We start from the raw sequence: 16,229 nt of genomic DNA on the forward strand, positions 1-16,229 counted from the left end.
ATACCAGGCCTTTTTTGCATAACTGGCCTGAGGATTGGCCTGATGTTGAGTTGCTGGGCTCAGAGCAGTGTCAGTCTATTTGAAACCTGTCCAGAGGCAGGTAGAACATAATCCTCCCATCCCACCTGTCCAGTGTACTGCTTGGCTTTCTATGAGCGCTTTAGATCATCCAAGTGATAATTGTGGTAATTGCTGAAACTTTCACCGACTGACAAGAGCACAAAACCACTACTCTTTACTTGGTAACAGTAGCTTAGACGTGTAAGAATGTAGCTTTTATGTCTATAATATTGTTTCTATGTCACTAACATTGTTCTCATCAAATGGCACCTTTCTGTGTATCTACTTTTCTCTGTCAGGTAAATGTGTGAAGATCCAGAGGAAGCAGGGCCTGTCGTCAAGCATGGACAGCAGCAGCAACAAGCACTCCCCCAGCAACAAGAGGAGCGGGGCCCCCAGCCCAGTGGCCCTCCGGCCCCTAAGAGACCGCATCATCCACGTCTTGGCCTTGAAGGCCTACAGGAAGCCTGAGCTGCTGCTGTGGCTGGAGAGGGAGAGGGCCAGTCCTAAGGACAAGGCTGACCTGGGAGCAGTACTGGACGATGTGAGACCTCTAGAACACAACACGACACTAAAACTGTACTCTGGCACTAGGCTGCAGGTGCATGGTAGGCGCTGGTTTCACTGGCTAGAGATCAAACTCAATAACGCACAACTTTTGCATATTGTGGTCCAATTGTAATACATTTGAAATGAATAAACCTAATCTATTTAGGTAAATGAAACACATGTAAAACATCACAGCAACTTGAAATGTGCCTTTGGGATTCAGGTGCATTTATAAGCAATTCTAAACCCCTCTAGGGGTTCCAAATGTAGACACTGCAAAGGAGCCTCTCTCTCTCGCCGCTTTCTCTCTCTCTTTGTCACGGAGCCATTCTATTTGTGACTCTAACTGAACACAGTGCTGGTGTAAGTGCTGTGTTTACTATGAATTACTTGTTAATAGTGAACAATGTATTATTGAACTTTGACAGCCTGCCACTTGATCCTTTTTTTAACCAGGGTCAAAACTGCTACTAATGCTTTAGAGACAGACGGTTAAAATGTGTTTGTCATTGATTTGCAGGTTGCTAAACTGAATCCCAAAGACCACAGCTTTACTCTGAAGGATGAGTTCTACAGTCATGTCCAGAAGGATTGGCCCGGTTACCTAGAGGAAGAGAAGCAGCTCATCCATAGGCTCCTGGCCAGGTGGGTGTAGCTTGTACTTCTACTCACCTGTCTTCTCTACCATCATACTCTCCTTCTCATTCTCACCAGTGAATATTTTAATATTTCCCTCTATATCAACATGATGTTGGTGTCGTGGTGGAGAGCCCCCCTTGTCTGTAGTTCATTTTAATGTAACATTGTAAGCTTCAGTACTTGGATGATTACCTCTCCTCAGTAGCGGGGGGGCTCTGATGCTTTTTGACAACGTGCTGGCACTAAGACTGCAGGCCCACTGGATTACTGTGGCAGGCTGCTGTGATCATGTTGAAAGGAGAGACTCTAAATGACTATATCTTTGCACAGATAATGTTTTAATGGGGTGGGTGGGGGAGAAATATTCTCTGCATGGTGTTGCCAAATAGCATTAATGTAGAGGACAGTAGCCTGGCTGAGCTTTTCAGAATGAGAGAGTGGACATCATTTTGGATGGATGTCCACGTCCTGCCTGCTTATTGTGCAACTGGCTGTTGCCCTTCTGTTTACAATACTGACTCACATGTTAGAAAGAGCTTTTTGAATGCACAGGATACGGGTGCTGTTGACTTGGCTCATAACTATATGACCGTTCTTGAATCATAATGAAGAGCCTTTTTCTATAGTTTATCTCAGAGAGAAACTTAATGTGGATGTGATTAGTATCAGAATCCAACCAGGCTGGCAGCCTAGTCTGTCAGAGGATCTCATGTCTGGAATGTCCTGAAAGCTAGTGGTGCTTCCAGCAGATTCCATTGATCATCTAGTTAAAAAGGTAATGTGGCTGCTGTGGGAGGTATGATGGAACTCTGATTCCAGTGAGATTTCTGTGAGGAAGGAGCTGGAGGAAGCAGATTGCCAGTGGAGAGAGGAGTGTTTAGCCTAACATAGCCTGCATCTGGCACCATTGTTCTCCTCACTGAGATGACTGGACACTGCTCCGCCTTAGTGCCTGTCTCTTACAGATGTAATCTACAGATAGCCTAACACTTTGAAACATGCTGGCAAACTTGTCAGTTTCACTTTGAGGTGACGTGTAGAAAACTGGTGTGTTGTAAAATATTTTGGAGTGTAATTTCTGTCTGACAGCGTGGTTCTATTTGTTCTTTTGCAAATATGAATATAAACAGCCACATCTAAGGCATACTTTGCTTGTAATTTATGTATCTTGATCCTGAAGTTACAGTAAACAAATGGTTATTTCTGTTTTGTTGTGTTGTGTTTTCATCTGTTAACATGCCCCAACTCTTTCACTTCACTGGAGACTATACAATTGCAGTTGGAGTTTGAACCATTATTTACAAACTAATACGTCTGTCCAAAGTCGAGTTTAAAGCTTAAATTATCTTCCCTAATATAGACGGAATAGCAAAGTAAAAATGCCTTCCCCTTCTAATGTTGCAGGAAACTGCAGCCACTGAGCAGCAGTAGCCAGTTGAAGAGTTTCCAGTCAAACCATTCATTCCACAAAACCCCTGGGGATTCTCCGTCACAACTCAGCCCGGTCAAAACTCCCTCTTTGGTAAATACCCACCTTCCTAACTCTAAAATAATTTCTACGTCCTGCCCTTCCTCACTGTTTATCTTCTTGATATTCATTAGAAATTAAAGAGAATGCAGAGATTAATTTCAAGGCTTAAATTATTTCTGTTTGATTAGTGGATCAGTGTTATGCCTTTTGACAAGACATACTGCAGAATAAGATTGAGTACGGAAGAAATGAGAGGAACGTTTCTTGGTGTGGCAGCATCTGCTTTTTATTTATGTGAGTGCTGGAGGCAGTTCAGTCACTGCCGTTTTCAGGAGCCAGTTGGGATGTTTTAATGGTTAGTCTTTGCCAAAAAGTCTTACAGGTAAAACCTCTTCTCTACCCCTTCACATAGAAACGCCCATTTCCCTCTGAGCTATCTGATTGTCAGACCCCCAAGAAGCAAAGACTATTAGACCACAGTTTACCCCTGCAGTCCCTTTCCAATGGACACCTTGGTCCCATTGGAGCCCGTAGCTCATCTGGTCCAGGCAACACCAGTGTACAGACCAAAACAGAGTTTGAGAGAACCAACAATCACATCCAGGGAAGCCCTAATGGTCTCTACACGCGGCACAAACTGGATGGTTCCTCCAGCATTCCCAAGCTGGAGAGGACCGAGCCGGTCCCAGCCGTACCAAGCCCCAAGGCCCCACAAACTGAGCCCTCCATCTGCACTGACCAGCAGCTAGCCAACGGCCAGCACAAAAAGAAGAAGTCCAAGAAGCACAAAGACAAGGAACGGGAGCACTTAAAACAAGACTGGATAGAGAACAGTCCCGACCTGAAGCAGAACCAGGAACATTTCAATGGTAAGAAAGCACCCTCTCATTCCTAATGTAATTTTCAACTAAATCATATAATTTTGAGACCTTGTTGACTAGAATGATAGCAGAAACAAACATGTTGATAATGATACAGTAATCATATCCATGGGTATATTTACAGCAGAGTTTCCGATAGCCGGTAGTAGCTGATCATTTATTTTTAAAAGCCAATAAATAAAATTGCTGCTGGTCAATTGTCCGCGAGAAAAATAAATCCTATTGCAAATAACGCTTTTAGCCTAATCATTGATGGAAATACCAGTCAATGTAAATACATTTAACTGGTCATGCTTATCGGGCTATAGGTAAATTAGCATAATTTAATGGAATTAAATTGGCACTTGTGTACAGTATATTTGTTATGTATCTTATTCATCACACACGTACAGCATCTCAAACAACAAACCACCTTGCAATGAGCTGGAGGCAGTATGCATTTTGAAAACATACTTAATTGTTTGAAACATATTATGAGGGATGTCTTACCTTGCTTCAAAGTAGCCTAGCCACAATCAGACCCTATCTGTGGAGGCAATTATTTTATATAAACTTTTTTTCATTGTCCAGTAGACAAAGGCACAATCTTAGTCATATTAGCAACCCATGCTAGTTGTTGCATCTCCCCTCTTTCTAAATTTCTAACCCAACCTACATGTACATATTACCTCAATTATCTAGACTAAACTGTACATTGACTCGGTACCGGTACCCCCTGTATATAGCCTTGTTATTGTTACTTTATTGTGTTAGTTTTATTTATTTTATTATTAATTATTTATTTATTATTTTTTCTTAAAACTGCATTGCTGGTTCATTTGATTTGATATTTTCATCACTGTCACATGAAACCGCTTGCATGTGAGGTGCCATTTTGGCACAGCTAATTGTATTATGGAGCAAACATTCGTGCGTACCCTACTACCTTGTGCACATTGCTGCGCTTATAATGTGAAGAAATAATCATTCATCAACATTTATAGCTAAACGTTCTGATCTGTTGCAAAATAATCATTGCTTTTAAATATATATACATATTTAGCCTGGGCCGTATGAATTTGGGACTTATCGTCCCACAGCTGTCCCAGAGTTTGTTTGGAATAGGCATTTTTTTTCTATACAAGCTGACCAATATAATAGGTAAACGTTTCTACTATGGGGGATAGTAGATTGACATAGACTAGTGATTTTGCTGCTCGTTACTCGTCTTGTTGTCCGAGGAAAAGTAAATGTGGACAGTTATTCTAACATCTACAAAGTGCACATCAGATTTCGACAACGTTGCATCCTTGACTTGCATGTTCTGGTAATAGGAATTACTATAATCTAAAGGTGATTTCTGTCATTCTAAGCATTGTGGGTGGACGCCCTAATCAGTTTACGTATACCAATGCACATGGGTCCGGTAAATCTCTCAAATGTCCGGTAAATTAAAACGCTTCCGGTCAAATATCTGGCGTCACATTTTCCTAACGGGATCCCTGATTTACACTACTTCTGGCCTATGCCCACATGGAAATCAGAGCAATTTAATCATTAGAAGAAGCACCTACTCCGTTTATTTGAGCCAACAAGATTACAGCATAGACTGCCCGGTATTTGTATACATACGAATAAACACTTTCCATTTATACATAAATATTGTCAAACACTCTGCATATAAAAAATAGCAAAGATCACAGTCAAAATGTCTGTTTTTATTACCCATATTTATTGCAGTAGTAAAACTACTACCTCATTTGGAAAAGTATTATGAAACTTCAAAGGAACCTATCCCAAATAGGTTAAGTGACTTATCTAGAAGGCTCATGGTGAAATGCTGTAGGTTTTCGACAGAGTGACACTAAATCAGTGAGCTGAAGAACATTTCCAATGGAAAGGGTGCTGTGTATGTAGCTTCAGCACCGAAGACGTGGATGTCGATTAAGGCAGCCCCCCCCCCCCCCCCTCCCACCTCTCTGATTCAGACGGGTTGGGTTAAATGCGGAAGACACATTTTCAGTGGAAAGGGTGCTGTGTATGTAGCTTCAGCACCGAAGACGTGGATGTCGATTAAGGCAGCCCCCCCCCCCCCCTCTCATTCAGACGGGTTGGGTTAAATGCGGAAGACACATTTCAGTTGAAGGCATTCAGTTGTACGACTGACTAGGTAATCCCTTTCCACGAGCAACCCCCATTCCGTTCCCTGGCTAGTGTGTACATGATTGACTGTGGAACAGCTGGGTGACCCACGGTCCATCGAGTCAGCAGGCTGCTCTGCCTCCCAATCTGGGGCGCTGCTGGCGTCACCGCCTGCCTTGGAGCAGGTCTCTTATCAGTAGCACTGATAAACGACTCCATCAGCCTTAGTATGATATGAGCTTTGTCACGTTTGCATTGGCAGATTACATGAACCTTTTTTCCCTCTGCTTGTGTTTATCTCCAGACCATGAGGGGGCTAAAACACCTGTCACTCGTACGTCACCGGAAGAGCTGCCCGACTATTTCATGTAAGTTCAAACACACTGCTTCATTCATAAATCCTCCAGAATAGCCCTGGGTTGCTGAGTGGTGCTGCTAGGTTAATCTGTTATTTGAAACCCATTCAAACTGTAAACATGGCAGAAGTGAAGCCAGTATGTGCTTTCAAAGTCTCAAGTTCTGTTACTACCATCTGTTGCTTCAATGTTTTCTTTAATGCTATGACTACTTTAACCACTTTTGTTGTGAAAGGAATGTGATTTGTTCAAAAAGGTCTGGATTCAGATTGAAAATATTCACATAAATAGTGGAAAATGTGAACGTTTAAATGGTCTGTCACGTGTTCAGTAATAACAGAGCTTCACAGAGAATGACTTAGAAAACAAATGATCTAATGTCTTACATTTCCACATCTTGAGAACACATCTCTGTGCAATCATTTCTGAGTCAAAGGCCAATCATTCTGCTAATCTGCAGTGCCACCTGCTGGAGAGATGAATGCATGTTTATATAGATGGGTTGGTTGATTAGTAGCCTCTGAGTCCTGGATGTTCTGGTTTTCAGAGGAAATGGAAAGAGAGCCTGTGGCACAACTTCCACTTTGGACGTTAACAAGGCGACACGCCATCTTAACTCCTCCACAGTTACTGGTTTGGTTGAACCTCCTCTGATAGTTTTTTCTTCTTTGAATCAAGATCATTATGTAGGGGATCTAGTATAAGGTGTTTATTTTACGCCTGCTACGTGGCATAAAACATGGTTTAGATTATTATATGGAAACTATATTTAATCTCCAATGTTTATTGAAAACTTAAATAAATGTGCACAATGAGCACTTGTTTTCTCTCAAATACTGTATATTTCTGGCCCTTCTTTGGACACTGTGTTAACAAACCTCCAGATGAGCTTCAATGCCATACAACACTCCTTCCGTGGCCTCCAACTGCTCTTAAATGCAAACAAAACTAAATGCATGCTCTTCAAACGATCGCTGCCCGCACCCGCCTGCCCGTCTAGTATCCCTACTCGGGACGGTTCTGACTTAGAATATGTGGACAACTACAAATACCTAGGTGTCTGGTTAGACTGTAAACTCTCCTTCCAGACTCACATTAAACAGCTCCAAAATTAAATCTAGAATCAGCTTCCTATTTCGCAACAAAGCTGCCTTCAGTCATGCTGCCAAACATACCCTCGTAAAACTGAGTATCCTACCGATCCTCGACTTCGGCGATGCCATTTACAAAATAGCCTCCAAGACTCTACTCAGACTACATCCAATTTGCTATCACAGTGCCATCCATTTTGTCACCAAAGCCCCATATACTACCCACCACTGCGACCTGTATGCTCTCGTTGGCTGGCCCTCACTTCATATTTGTCGCCAAACCCACTGGCTAAAGGTCATCTACAAGTCTCTGCTTGGTAAAGCCCCGCCTTATCTCAGCTCACTGGTCACCATAGCAGCACCCACCGTAGCATGTATATTTCACTGGTCACCCCGAAAGCCAATTCCTCTTTGGCCACCTTTCCTTCCAGTTCTCTGCTGTCAATTACTGGAACGAATTGCAAAAATCACTGAAGCTGGAGACTCATATCTCCCTCTCTAACTTTAAGAATCAGCTGTCAGAGCAGCTTACAGATCATTGCACCTGTACATAGCCCATCTGTAAATAGCCCACCCAACTACCTCATCCCCATATTGTTATTTGCTCCTTTGCACCCCAGTATCTCTACTTGCACATTCATCTTCTGCACGTCTTTCACTCCAGTGTTTAATTGCTAAATTGTAATTATTTTGCCACTATGGCCTATTTATTGCCTTACCTCCCTAATCTTACTCCATTTGCACACCCTGTATATATACTTCTTTTATTGTGTTATTGACTGTACATTTGTTTATCCCACGTGTAACTCTGTTGTTTGTGTCGTACTGCTTTGCTCTATCTTGGCCAGGTCGCAGTTGTAAATGAGAACTTGTTCTCAACTGGCCTACCTGGTTAAATAAAGGTGAAATTAAATGAAATGAAAATACATCATTACAGTTGTTGGTTAGCTAGCTAGCAAATTTTTGGCCATATTAGCATAGACATAAACTAAAGTCAAAACACCTCAAAACAAGACATGGTAACAAGATACAATGACCTGAAACAAGCCACCTACACTTCCCCACATGGCAGCTTTTTGTCATTGTTGCTAACTACTGTATCTGGCCATCCAAAATCACAACAATACACAGCCTTCTGCCCCGTCGAAGTGTGCGCATTGTTTTCGTGACGTTGTCAGCTAACCTGTCTATTTCTACCTCCTGATGTGGCCATTCCACGTTGCCTGTCACAGCTGGCCAGACTAGACCAGACCATAGTGGATGGATGCCATGGGCCTGTGGTTGTTGAAATGACAGCTCACAAGATGTTAATGTCTCTCTTTCCAGAAAGTACAACATCATCACAGCCTCAGAGCAACGGAAACAGTACAAGGAGGATTTCTGTGCGGAGTATGATGAGTACAGGGCCCTGCATCACCGGATCGGTACAATCACAGAGATGTTTGTTCAGCTGGGCTCAAAGATCAACACTCTCTCCCCCGGTACACAGGAATACAAGGTATGAGCAAGGAACTGACGTCATTACCGTACACAAAACAAAACACTTCTGTTTAAACATTTAAAGACCTGGCTTGATGAACTTTCAAGGGCTTACTAAATGTCTTCTTCCGTTACAGCTCATGGAGGACCAAATACTGCAGAAATACAGAAAATATAAGAAGGTAAGTAATGCATGAGCAGGGAGTATTATTGAATTATTTTATAGCCTGTCTTATCTACTATAGCCTGTATGGTTATCACAAAGAACTTTGACTCATACCAGTGATATTAATGTTGTTATTAGGATCAACAGTGTAGGAAAAAGTACCCAACTGTCATACTTGAGTAAAACTAAAGATACCTTAATAGAAAATGACTCAAGTAAAATTAAGTCATCCAATAAAATACTACTTGAGTAAAAGGCTAAAAGTATTTGGTTTTAAATATGCTTAATTATTCTAATATAAATATAATTGCTAAAATATACTGAAGTATCAAATGTAAAAGTATAAATCATTTCAAATTCCTTATATTAAGCAAACCAGATGGCACTATTTTCTTATTATTATTTTATTTTACGGATAGCCAGGGGAACACTCCAACACTCAGACATAATTTACAAATGAAGCATGTGTGTTTAGTGAGTCTGCCAGATCAGAGGCAGTAGGGAGGACCAGGGATGTTATCTTGATAAGTGTGGCAATTGGACCATTTTCCTGTCCTGCTAAGCAAAATGTAATGAGTACTTTTGGGTGTCAGGGAAAATGTATAGAGTAAAAAGTACAGTACATTACTTTCTTTAGGAATGTATTGAAGTAAAAATAGTCCAAAATATGAATAGTAAAGTATAGATACCCCCCCAAAAACGACTGAAGTAGTACTTTAAATTATTTTTACTTAATTCCTTACACCTCTGAGGATAATCTTTTCCCAAACGCTACACGCCCCTCTACTTTGTCAATGTCACCATAATGCCAGCTGTCTGACGGCCCTCTGCCTTGTCTTTGCAGAAGTTTCCTGGTTACCGAGAAGAGAAGAAGCGATGCGAGTATCTGCATCAGAAACTGTCTCACATCAAAGGTCTGATCCTGGACTATGACTGTATCCAGGCCCCTTCATAGTGACTGGCCTGCACCCTGCTGCCACAGGGTGCTATTTTATCAAGGGACCAAAAGACTCCCCAGGACCAAAAGACTGACCAGCCGAGCCTGGGTCTGGAGTGTTAAGGACTTTAATCACATATGAATCACACATTCACTTTATTCCTCCAAGTGTTGATGGGAGAGAGGTTCTCTTATATGAAGTGGGCCAAGACCAGCGACACGTGATCAAATGAATCATTTTTGAGGACGAGTGTTGTTGTAATGGCTGGCAATTTAAGCCAAATTCCTTTTTCTACCCATAATGTTAATGTACATGAACTCTCCTGCCCAATGCTTTTAACGTTTGGTCTATTGCCATGACTACACAGAAAGACTTAGTTTGATGGTACAATCATAAGGACAGATGAGAATAAATGCTCTTCACACCCAGTCTTCTATCCATGCTATATTTAAGTACCCAGTACAATTTGCAGTTTGTTGTTTCACTGAATGTATAGATGTAAAATAGTGATATAAGATCTTGATTTCTATAGAGAGGGTTGTAATCACTGGATTAAGATTAGGGGACGCTGGAAGATATGCAATGTTATGTGGAAATATCTCAGACCACTATGAACAAGAAGTGAACTGTTTGAGTTGATCATTTCTCTATTTGTTAAAGTTGATGATACAGTACATGTCATTAATCAGACATGCCAGTCAAATCTCCTATACATTCGCCTCTGACCCACATTTCACGTTCAGTCTGTAGTTCCCGTTTGCAGTAATTGAGCCATTCTGCTTCATCAAATATGGGCCATGGCATTGGAAACAACTGCCCCCTCTATGCTGAAGAAAATGTGTATGAATCTTGATATTTGTATGATATAGTAAAATGCCATCTTAGTCATACAGTATACTCCCATGTTTCTGTTTAAACCACCACATCATTACTGAAAGAACACTAATCTGAATAAGAACTGCAATCAAACGCCAAAGTAATATTTTTGAATTGTTATGGCATTCTATTACCTTCTTATCCTTCTGGATACATTATTCTCATTGTTTGAGCCAGTATTCTCTGACCTTTTGATGATCGTAATACAGTTCATACAATATTAATGAATATTTTATTACCTTGATCAATAGTCCAATACATTTGTGAGACTGGGTGGAATGCCGGAGCATTTAACAGTGTTTCCAAAAGCCATTTTTATATTACAAAGCTTGTGCCTGTGTGATGTATTCTATCAGCCCAGCAAGAAACAGGCTTGCTCCCATCCCATGAAGCTTTTGGTGTCTTTGGATTTCAACCTGGTTTAGGTTAGATAGATCAGAGATGAATCATTAGTTCAAAGATGAGATTTCAGAAACCTATTTTCTGACTTGTGTGAACTTCTTCACTCTTGCTGTTGAAACTGCTCTGTAGGAAAATGCTGTGGTAACCATTGGTAACATTGTATTTCTTAATGTTGCTGTAGCAATCTACTAGATTTCACCTCAGCAAGATGGGACAGTTTATTTTCAGTTTGAATCGGTGAATGTTCCATTACAACATTGGGCTACTGGGTGTGTTTGTCTACAGTAGATGCATTTACACAAACTGGACCACATTAACTGAACCTCTCTGGGTGTACCTGTCGTCATCACCTGGGATTTCATACAGTTCACTTTGATTATCTGTGGCTTGAAGATATATATTTTTTCAAATACAGTGACTACTTGTAAGCAGTAATGAAATCAATGTGAGTGTCTGTGTACACTATCTTGCTACTTAATTGCTGTCTTAAATGTAAAGGGAAGATAGTTCATTTTGCCTTAACACACCATGAACACATTTACATGTCTCTGATATTGACTTTCTGAAATGTAATGTAATCTCTCTTTTTTTTAATCTGCTCAATTTAATATAATGTTTTAGGATCATGTATTTTAGTTCACATTTTTGGGGGTTGAAGGAAATGCATAATTTATGTTAATGTGTAATGCTTTCAATACTGCGTCTTATATGTCTGCACGTCTTTTTACATTGTTGATCTATTCCTCTACCATGTGAGTTGGGGCTCGATTCAATCAGATCTGCTTTAGCGAACATCCGCATAGCGTTTGTTTTGACGGTCTATGAGGTGGAGCTGTTAGAGCTGTCAAATCCACAAGTGGCTCCCTGCATTATAGATAAAGCCAACATTGCAATTGACTACACGGAGTCGCATTAAAGGAAATCTCATGCCGTCTTGTTTACACTATGGAACAGTGTAACGTGTGATGTAATGTGCACCTCGATTATGATAATAGAAACCCTCATTATTTAGTTGAACGATTTTTCAAGTCGTCATTATTCCTGTATAACCTACACTTTCTCCTTCTGAACATCTAACGCGAGTGGGGCGGTTGTGGCTTTGTGACAATGGTTGCAAGAGCAGCTGCTCACCGATTTGAAGGTTCCTATGCAGTTCCACCTCTGAGGGCCACAACATCCGCTATGCGGGTGTCTGCTGTCACCGCTTAACGCTTGATCCGATTGAATCTAGGCCTTAATTCTTTTGTGTTTGTGATAGGTTCATTTCTGTTTGTTCCCCTCATGAGTGCTCTGTGGATATCTGTTTGATAATGATGAATGGAGTATAGAAAATGAATTGTGACTATGTTAAGGGCCTTTTTCATCCATTACCATTCTTCACCACTGTCACAAACCACATGGTTTCAGAGCTCTGTATAGAAACATGTCTGAAAGGTCTCTCAGAAGTGCTTGACTGGGCTAGATTCATCCCTGACATGTACACATAGTGGAAGTTCTTCTGTCACAGTTTGGCTTCTTTTTTTATTGTTGAATTCTAAATGTAATAAATTAAATATATGCTACTGACTGTGGTATTCTGGAAAGCACATGACCAGATATGAGACTAGTACAGACCACTGTCTCTGTGTGCAGTATTGGACTGAGCCATATTCATCTGAATAAGTGCTAATTGTGATATACGAGGTTAGCGAGGTGCCTTCTAATAGGAAAATCTGAGTCACATTGGCTTTAACATAATGTTATCTTTCATAATTGATTTGATTGCATGACACGCAGGTGAAACAAAATATATGTACTCAAATTATTGGTCCCTAAATTGTATTTTTCATGTGTAGGACTACAGCTTTGTGGCTAAAGGTCCTTAAACTGTTAAGATATCCACAATGTGCTCTTGAAATGCAAAATGCCATTTAATGTGCATATTGCTTACAAATCAAACAACTCTAGAACATGTTTTTTTTTTATTGTCTCGCTGTTGCATTTACTTCGTTGATATTGGTAAATGAAATGTCTCAATAGAAATGTGAAATAAAATCTCTTGTCTAGTATAAATCACTACAGATTGTCGACTTTTGAGAACAAATTTGTAACTATTATTTTTTTGCTTCCTTCTTTGCCCAATTTCCTCAGTCTATTCAAGACAGACAAGAAGCCTCTACTTGGCGAAAGGTAAATGTAATATATATATATATATATATATATATATTTGCAATTGTCTGTGGGGGATGCTTTATCACCAACTTTTCCTCTAGAAAAATACTACAAAATGTATTAATGTCTCTGAAAAAATAAATAAAGCTATTTTCATCAATAATTGTTTGTTTTATAAATTGCTATATATTTCCTTAAGGTGGCAGTGTTTCAGCACTTTTCAGGGAATCCTTGCACCACAAACTGATCATCATATTGAATAGTGAATGTGCATCACACAATTCCCTACAATACTTTAGATAAAATCAATTAAGCAAAGAAGGACAAATATTTTCTCCAAATTAAAGATTTCAACCCCAAATGAGTCATCTACATTTGAGTGTTTCTCAATATGTTTCAGTCCTAGGGGCCACATTTATCAAACTGCTTGCTAATTAACCATGTTTTTTTTTTTTTTACTTTGTTCAATTCAGGACTTCAAATAATTGTACCTTTACATCAGCATTGTGAATAATTGCATAAAAGTCCATCGGATCTCTTTATTTTCTTATTGAACTGTTAAAAGAAATCGAATTCAACCCATTTTGTTACATACATTGCATTATGCATAGAAATCTACTGTATTAATAATGCTTTTCTATTATGGAATACATGATTTGCATAGACATTTGCATAGACATTTGAACTTAATTTCTGTTCATTGTGAGGAAAATATAGTTCTCTATAACTAATGATAAGGCCATAAAGGATACGATGCTAACTGGTGGGCTTGGATGAGTGTGGCCATGCTGGCTGGATGATGCAACTCTTGATCCGTCAAATTTCTGTAAAATAAAGCATTATGGCACCCAACTACAGTGCACTAAGTTCAATCATACACTAGTAAACAATAACGTTTACTGAGATCCCTGTCCAGTCTCTGCCTTTGTGATTCCTAAACTACTGCAAAGTTCACTTTATAATCTACTAATTTAAAGATGTCTAATGATACCGATGCGTCAATCAATGAGCTGTTTCTGGTCCCAACAGTAATTATTAAAAAAATGAGGTGACATCAGTACAGAGGGTTTTGCAGATGGACAGGTGAGTTTGGCAAGTGGCCATTTAGAATACTACCGGTTTCAACCAATAGTGTCAACAAGAATCCTTTCCTTTCTTTGCAGTAATCACCAATCTTACACATATGTAACCAACAGTGGTGTAAAGTACTTAAGAAAAAACTCTTTAAAGTACTACTTAAGTCATTTTTGGGGGTATCTGTACTTTGCTTTACTATTTATATTACTTTTTCTTCACTACATTCCTAGAGAAAATAATGTCATTTTTACGCCATACAGTTTCCCTGACGCCCAAAAGTACTCGTTACATTTGGACAGGAAAATAGTCCAATTCACACACTTATCAAGAAAACATGGTGATCCCTATCGCCTCTGATCTGGCGGACTCACTAAACACAAATGCTTCGTTTGTTAATTATGCCTGAGTGTTGGAGTGTGCCCCTGCTATCAGTCAATAAAAAATGAGAAAATTGTGCCGTCTGGTTAGCAGTTCCATTTACTTTTGATACTTAAGTATATTTAAAACCAAATACTTTTAGACTTCTACTCAAGTAGTATTTTACTGGGTGACTTCTACTTTTACTTGTGTCACACCCTGTTCTGTTTCACCTGTCCTTATGACGTGATGCACATATCTGCACATACAATGCATTCGAAAAGTATTCAGACCCCTTCCCTTTTTCCACATTTTGCTACATTACAGCCTTATTCTAAAATGGATTAAACAAATAAAAATCTTCATCAATCTACACACAATAATGACATAATGACAAAGTGAAAACAGTTTTTTTGCAAATGTATTAAATATAAACAACATAAATACCTTATTTACATAAGTATTCAGACCCTTTCCTATGAGACTTGAATTGAGCTCAGGTGCATCCTGTTTCCATTGATCCTCCTTGAGATGTTTCTACAACTTGATTGGAGTCCACCTGTGGTAAATTCAATTGAATGGACATGATTTGGAAAGACACACACCTGTCTATATAAGGTCCCACAGTTGGCAGTGCATGTCAGAGCAAAAACCAAGCCATGAGGTCGAAGGAATTGTCGGTAGAGCTCCAAGAAAGGATTGTGTTGAAGCACAGATCTGCAGCATTGTAGGTCTTCAAGAACACAGTGGCCTCCCTCATTCTTGAATGAAAGAAGTTTGGAACCACCAGGACTCTTCCTTGAGCTGGCTGCCGGGCCAAACTGAGAAATCGGGGGAGAAGGGCCATGGTCACGGAGGTGATGTTCACTCTGACAGAGCTCCAGAGGTCCTCTGTGGAGATGGGAGAACCTTCCAGAAGGACAACCATCTCTGTAGCACTCCACCAATCAGAAAACGAAATAAACAACACATAAAATCATCAGACAACTGGGACAAGACATGTTAAAGTTGCATGTCTTGAGGCGAAAGAAACGCACACCTGTCTAGGAAAGGTGCTGGCTAGCAAAGTAGAACACTTGAAGTTGCATGTCTTTACAGTTTTTAGTTTGACAGTTTTATGGGTTTTTTTCAGGAAATTATGCGTACAGTCTTGGTTGTGGAATTAAATGGGGAATGCGTTTTTACCTCGCGCCGCCAAACCAAGTAACACAGACCACCAGAAGCCGACCAAAGTGAAAAAGGGATGTGGATGTTTGGTTGGATTTTGTGGTTTCGATTACTACTGTAGTCTGGTGCTTTGGGTCATTGTTTCGAAGTTACTGCATTTCAGCAGCACTGGCTCTGTACAAACCCCCAAAATGCATCAGCACACCGCATTTGGGTCCGCAGGCTGGGTCACCACTCACACACACATACGCTTGGAGAGATTGACAGAACACACGTGCACTGGGTGACCCCCACTCTCGGGAGTAAGGGGGGGGGGGGGGCTCACTACATGACAGGTGGTCCTTTCATCCTACTCACTGTCATATGTATATATGTGGGTAGACGTTGCGTTACTCCCTAGTGCAGGCAGCACCCGATGTGTCGTGTCTTCATGACGGGATGGTCGAGG

The 16,229-nt window shown here is 40.3% G+C and overlaps 1 protein-coding gene across 1 annotated transcript in view; it reads left to right on the forward strand.

Moving 5' to 3' along the window:
* The window catches only part of LOC109867266 (RNA polymerase II elongation factor ELL2-like), a 43,107-nt gene extending 29,764 nt beyond the window's left edge, over positions 1 to 13,343 (forward strand). The window contains exons 5-12 of the mRNA XM_020456323.2: positions 360 to 604; positions 1,130 to 1,254; positions 2,653 to 2,770; positions 3,132 to 3,588; positions 6,026 to 6,089; positions 8,495 to 8,666; positions 8,785 to 8,829; positions 9,658 to 13,343. Of these exons, the coding sequence (XP_020311912.1) occupies positions 360 to 604; positions 1,130 to 1,254; positions 2,653 to 2,770; positions 3,132 to 3,588; positions 6,026 to 6,089; positions 8,495 to 8,666; positions 8,785 to 8,829; positions 9,658 to 9,768 (1,337 nt within the window). The 3' untranslated portion in view covers positions 9,769 to 13,343. The remainder of the gene's footprint in view (positions 1 to 359; positions 605 to 1,129; positions 1,255 to 2,652; positions 2,771 to 3,131; positions 3,589 to 6,025; positions 6,090 to 8,494; positions 8,667 to 8,784; positions 8,830 to 9,657) is intronic.
* Positions 13,344 to 16,229: the final 2,886 nt, after the last annotated feature.

Source organism: Oncorhynchus kisutch, linkage group LG22 (genome assembly GCF_002021735.2).
Source record: "Oncorhynchus kisutch isolate 150728-3 linkage group LG22, Okis_V2, whole genome shotgun sequence".
Taxonomy (NCBI): Eukaryota; Metazoa; Chordata; class Actinopteri; order Salmoniformes; family Salmonidae; genus Oncorhynchus; species Oncorhynchus kisutch.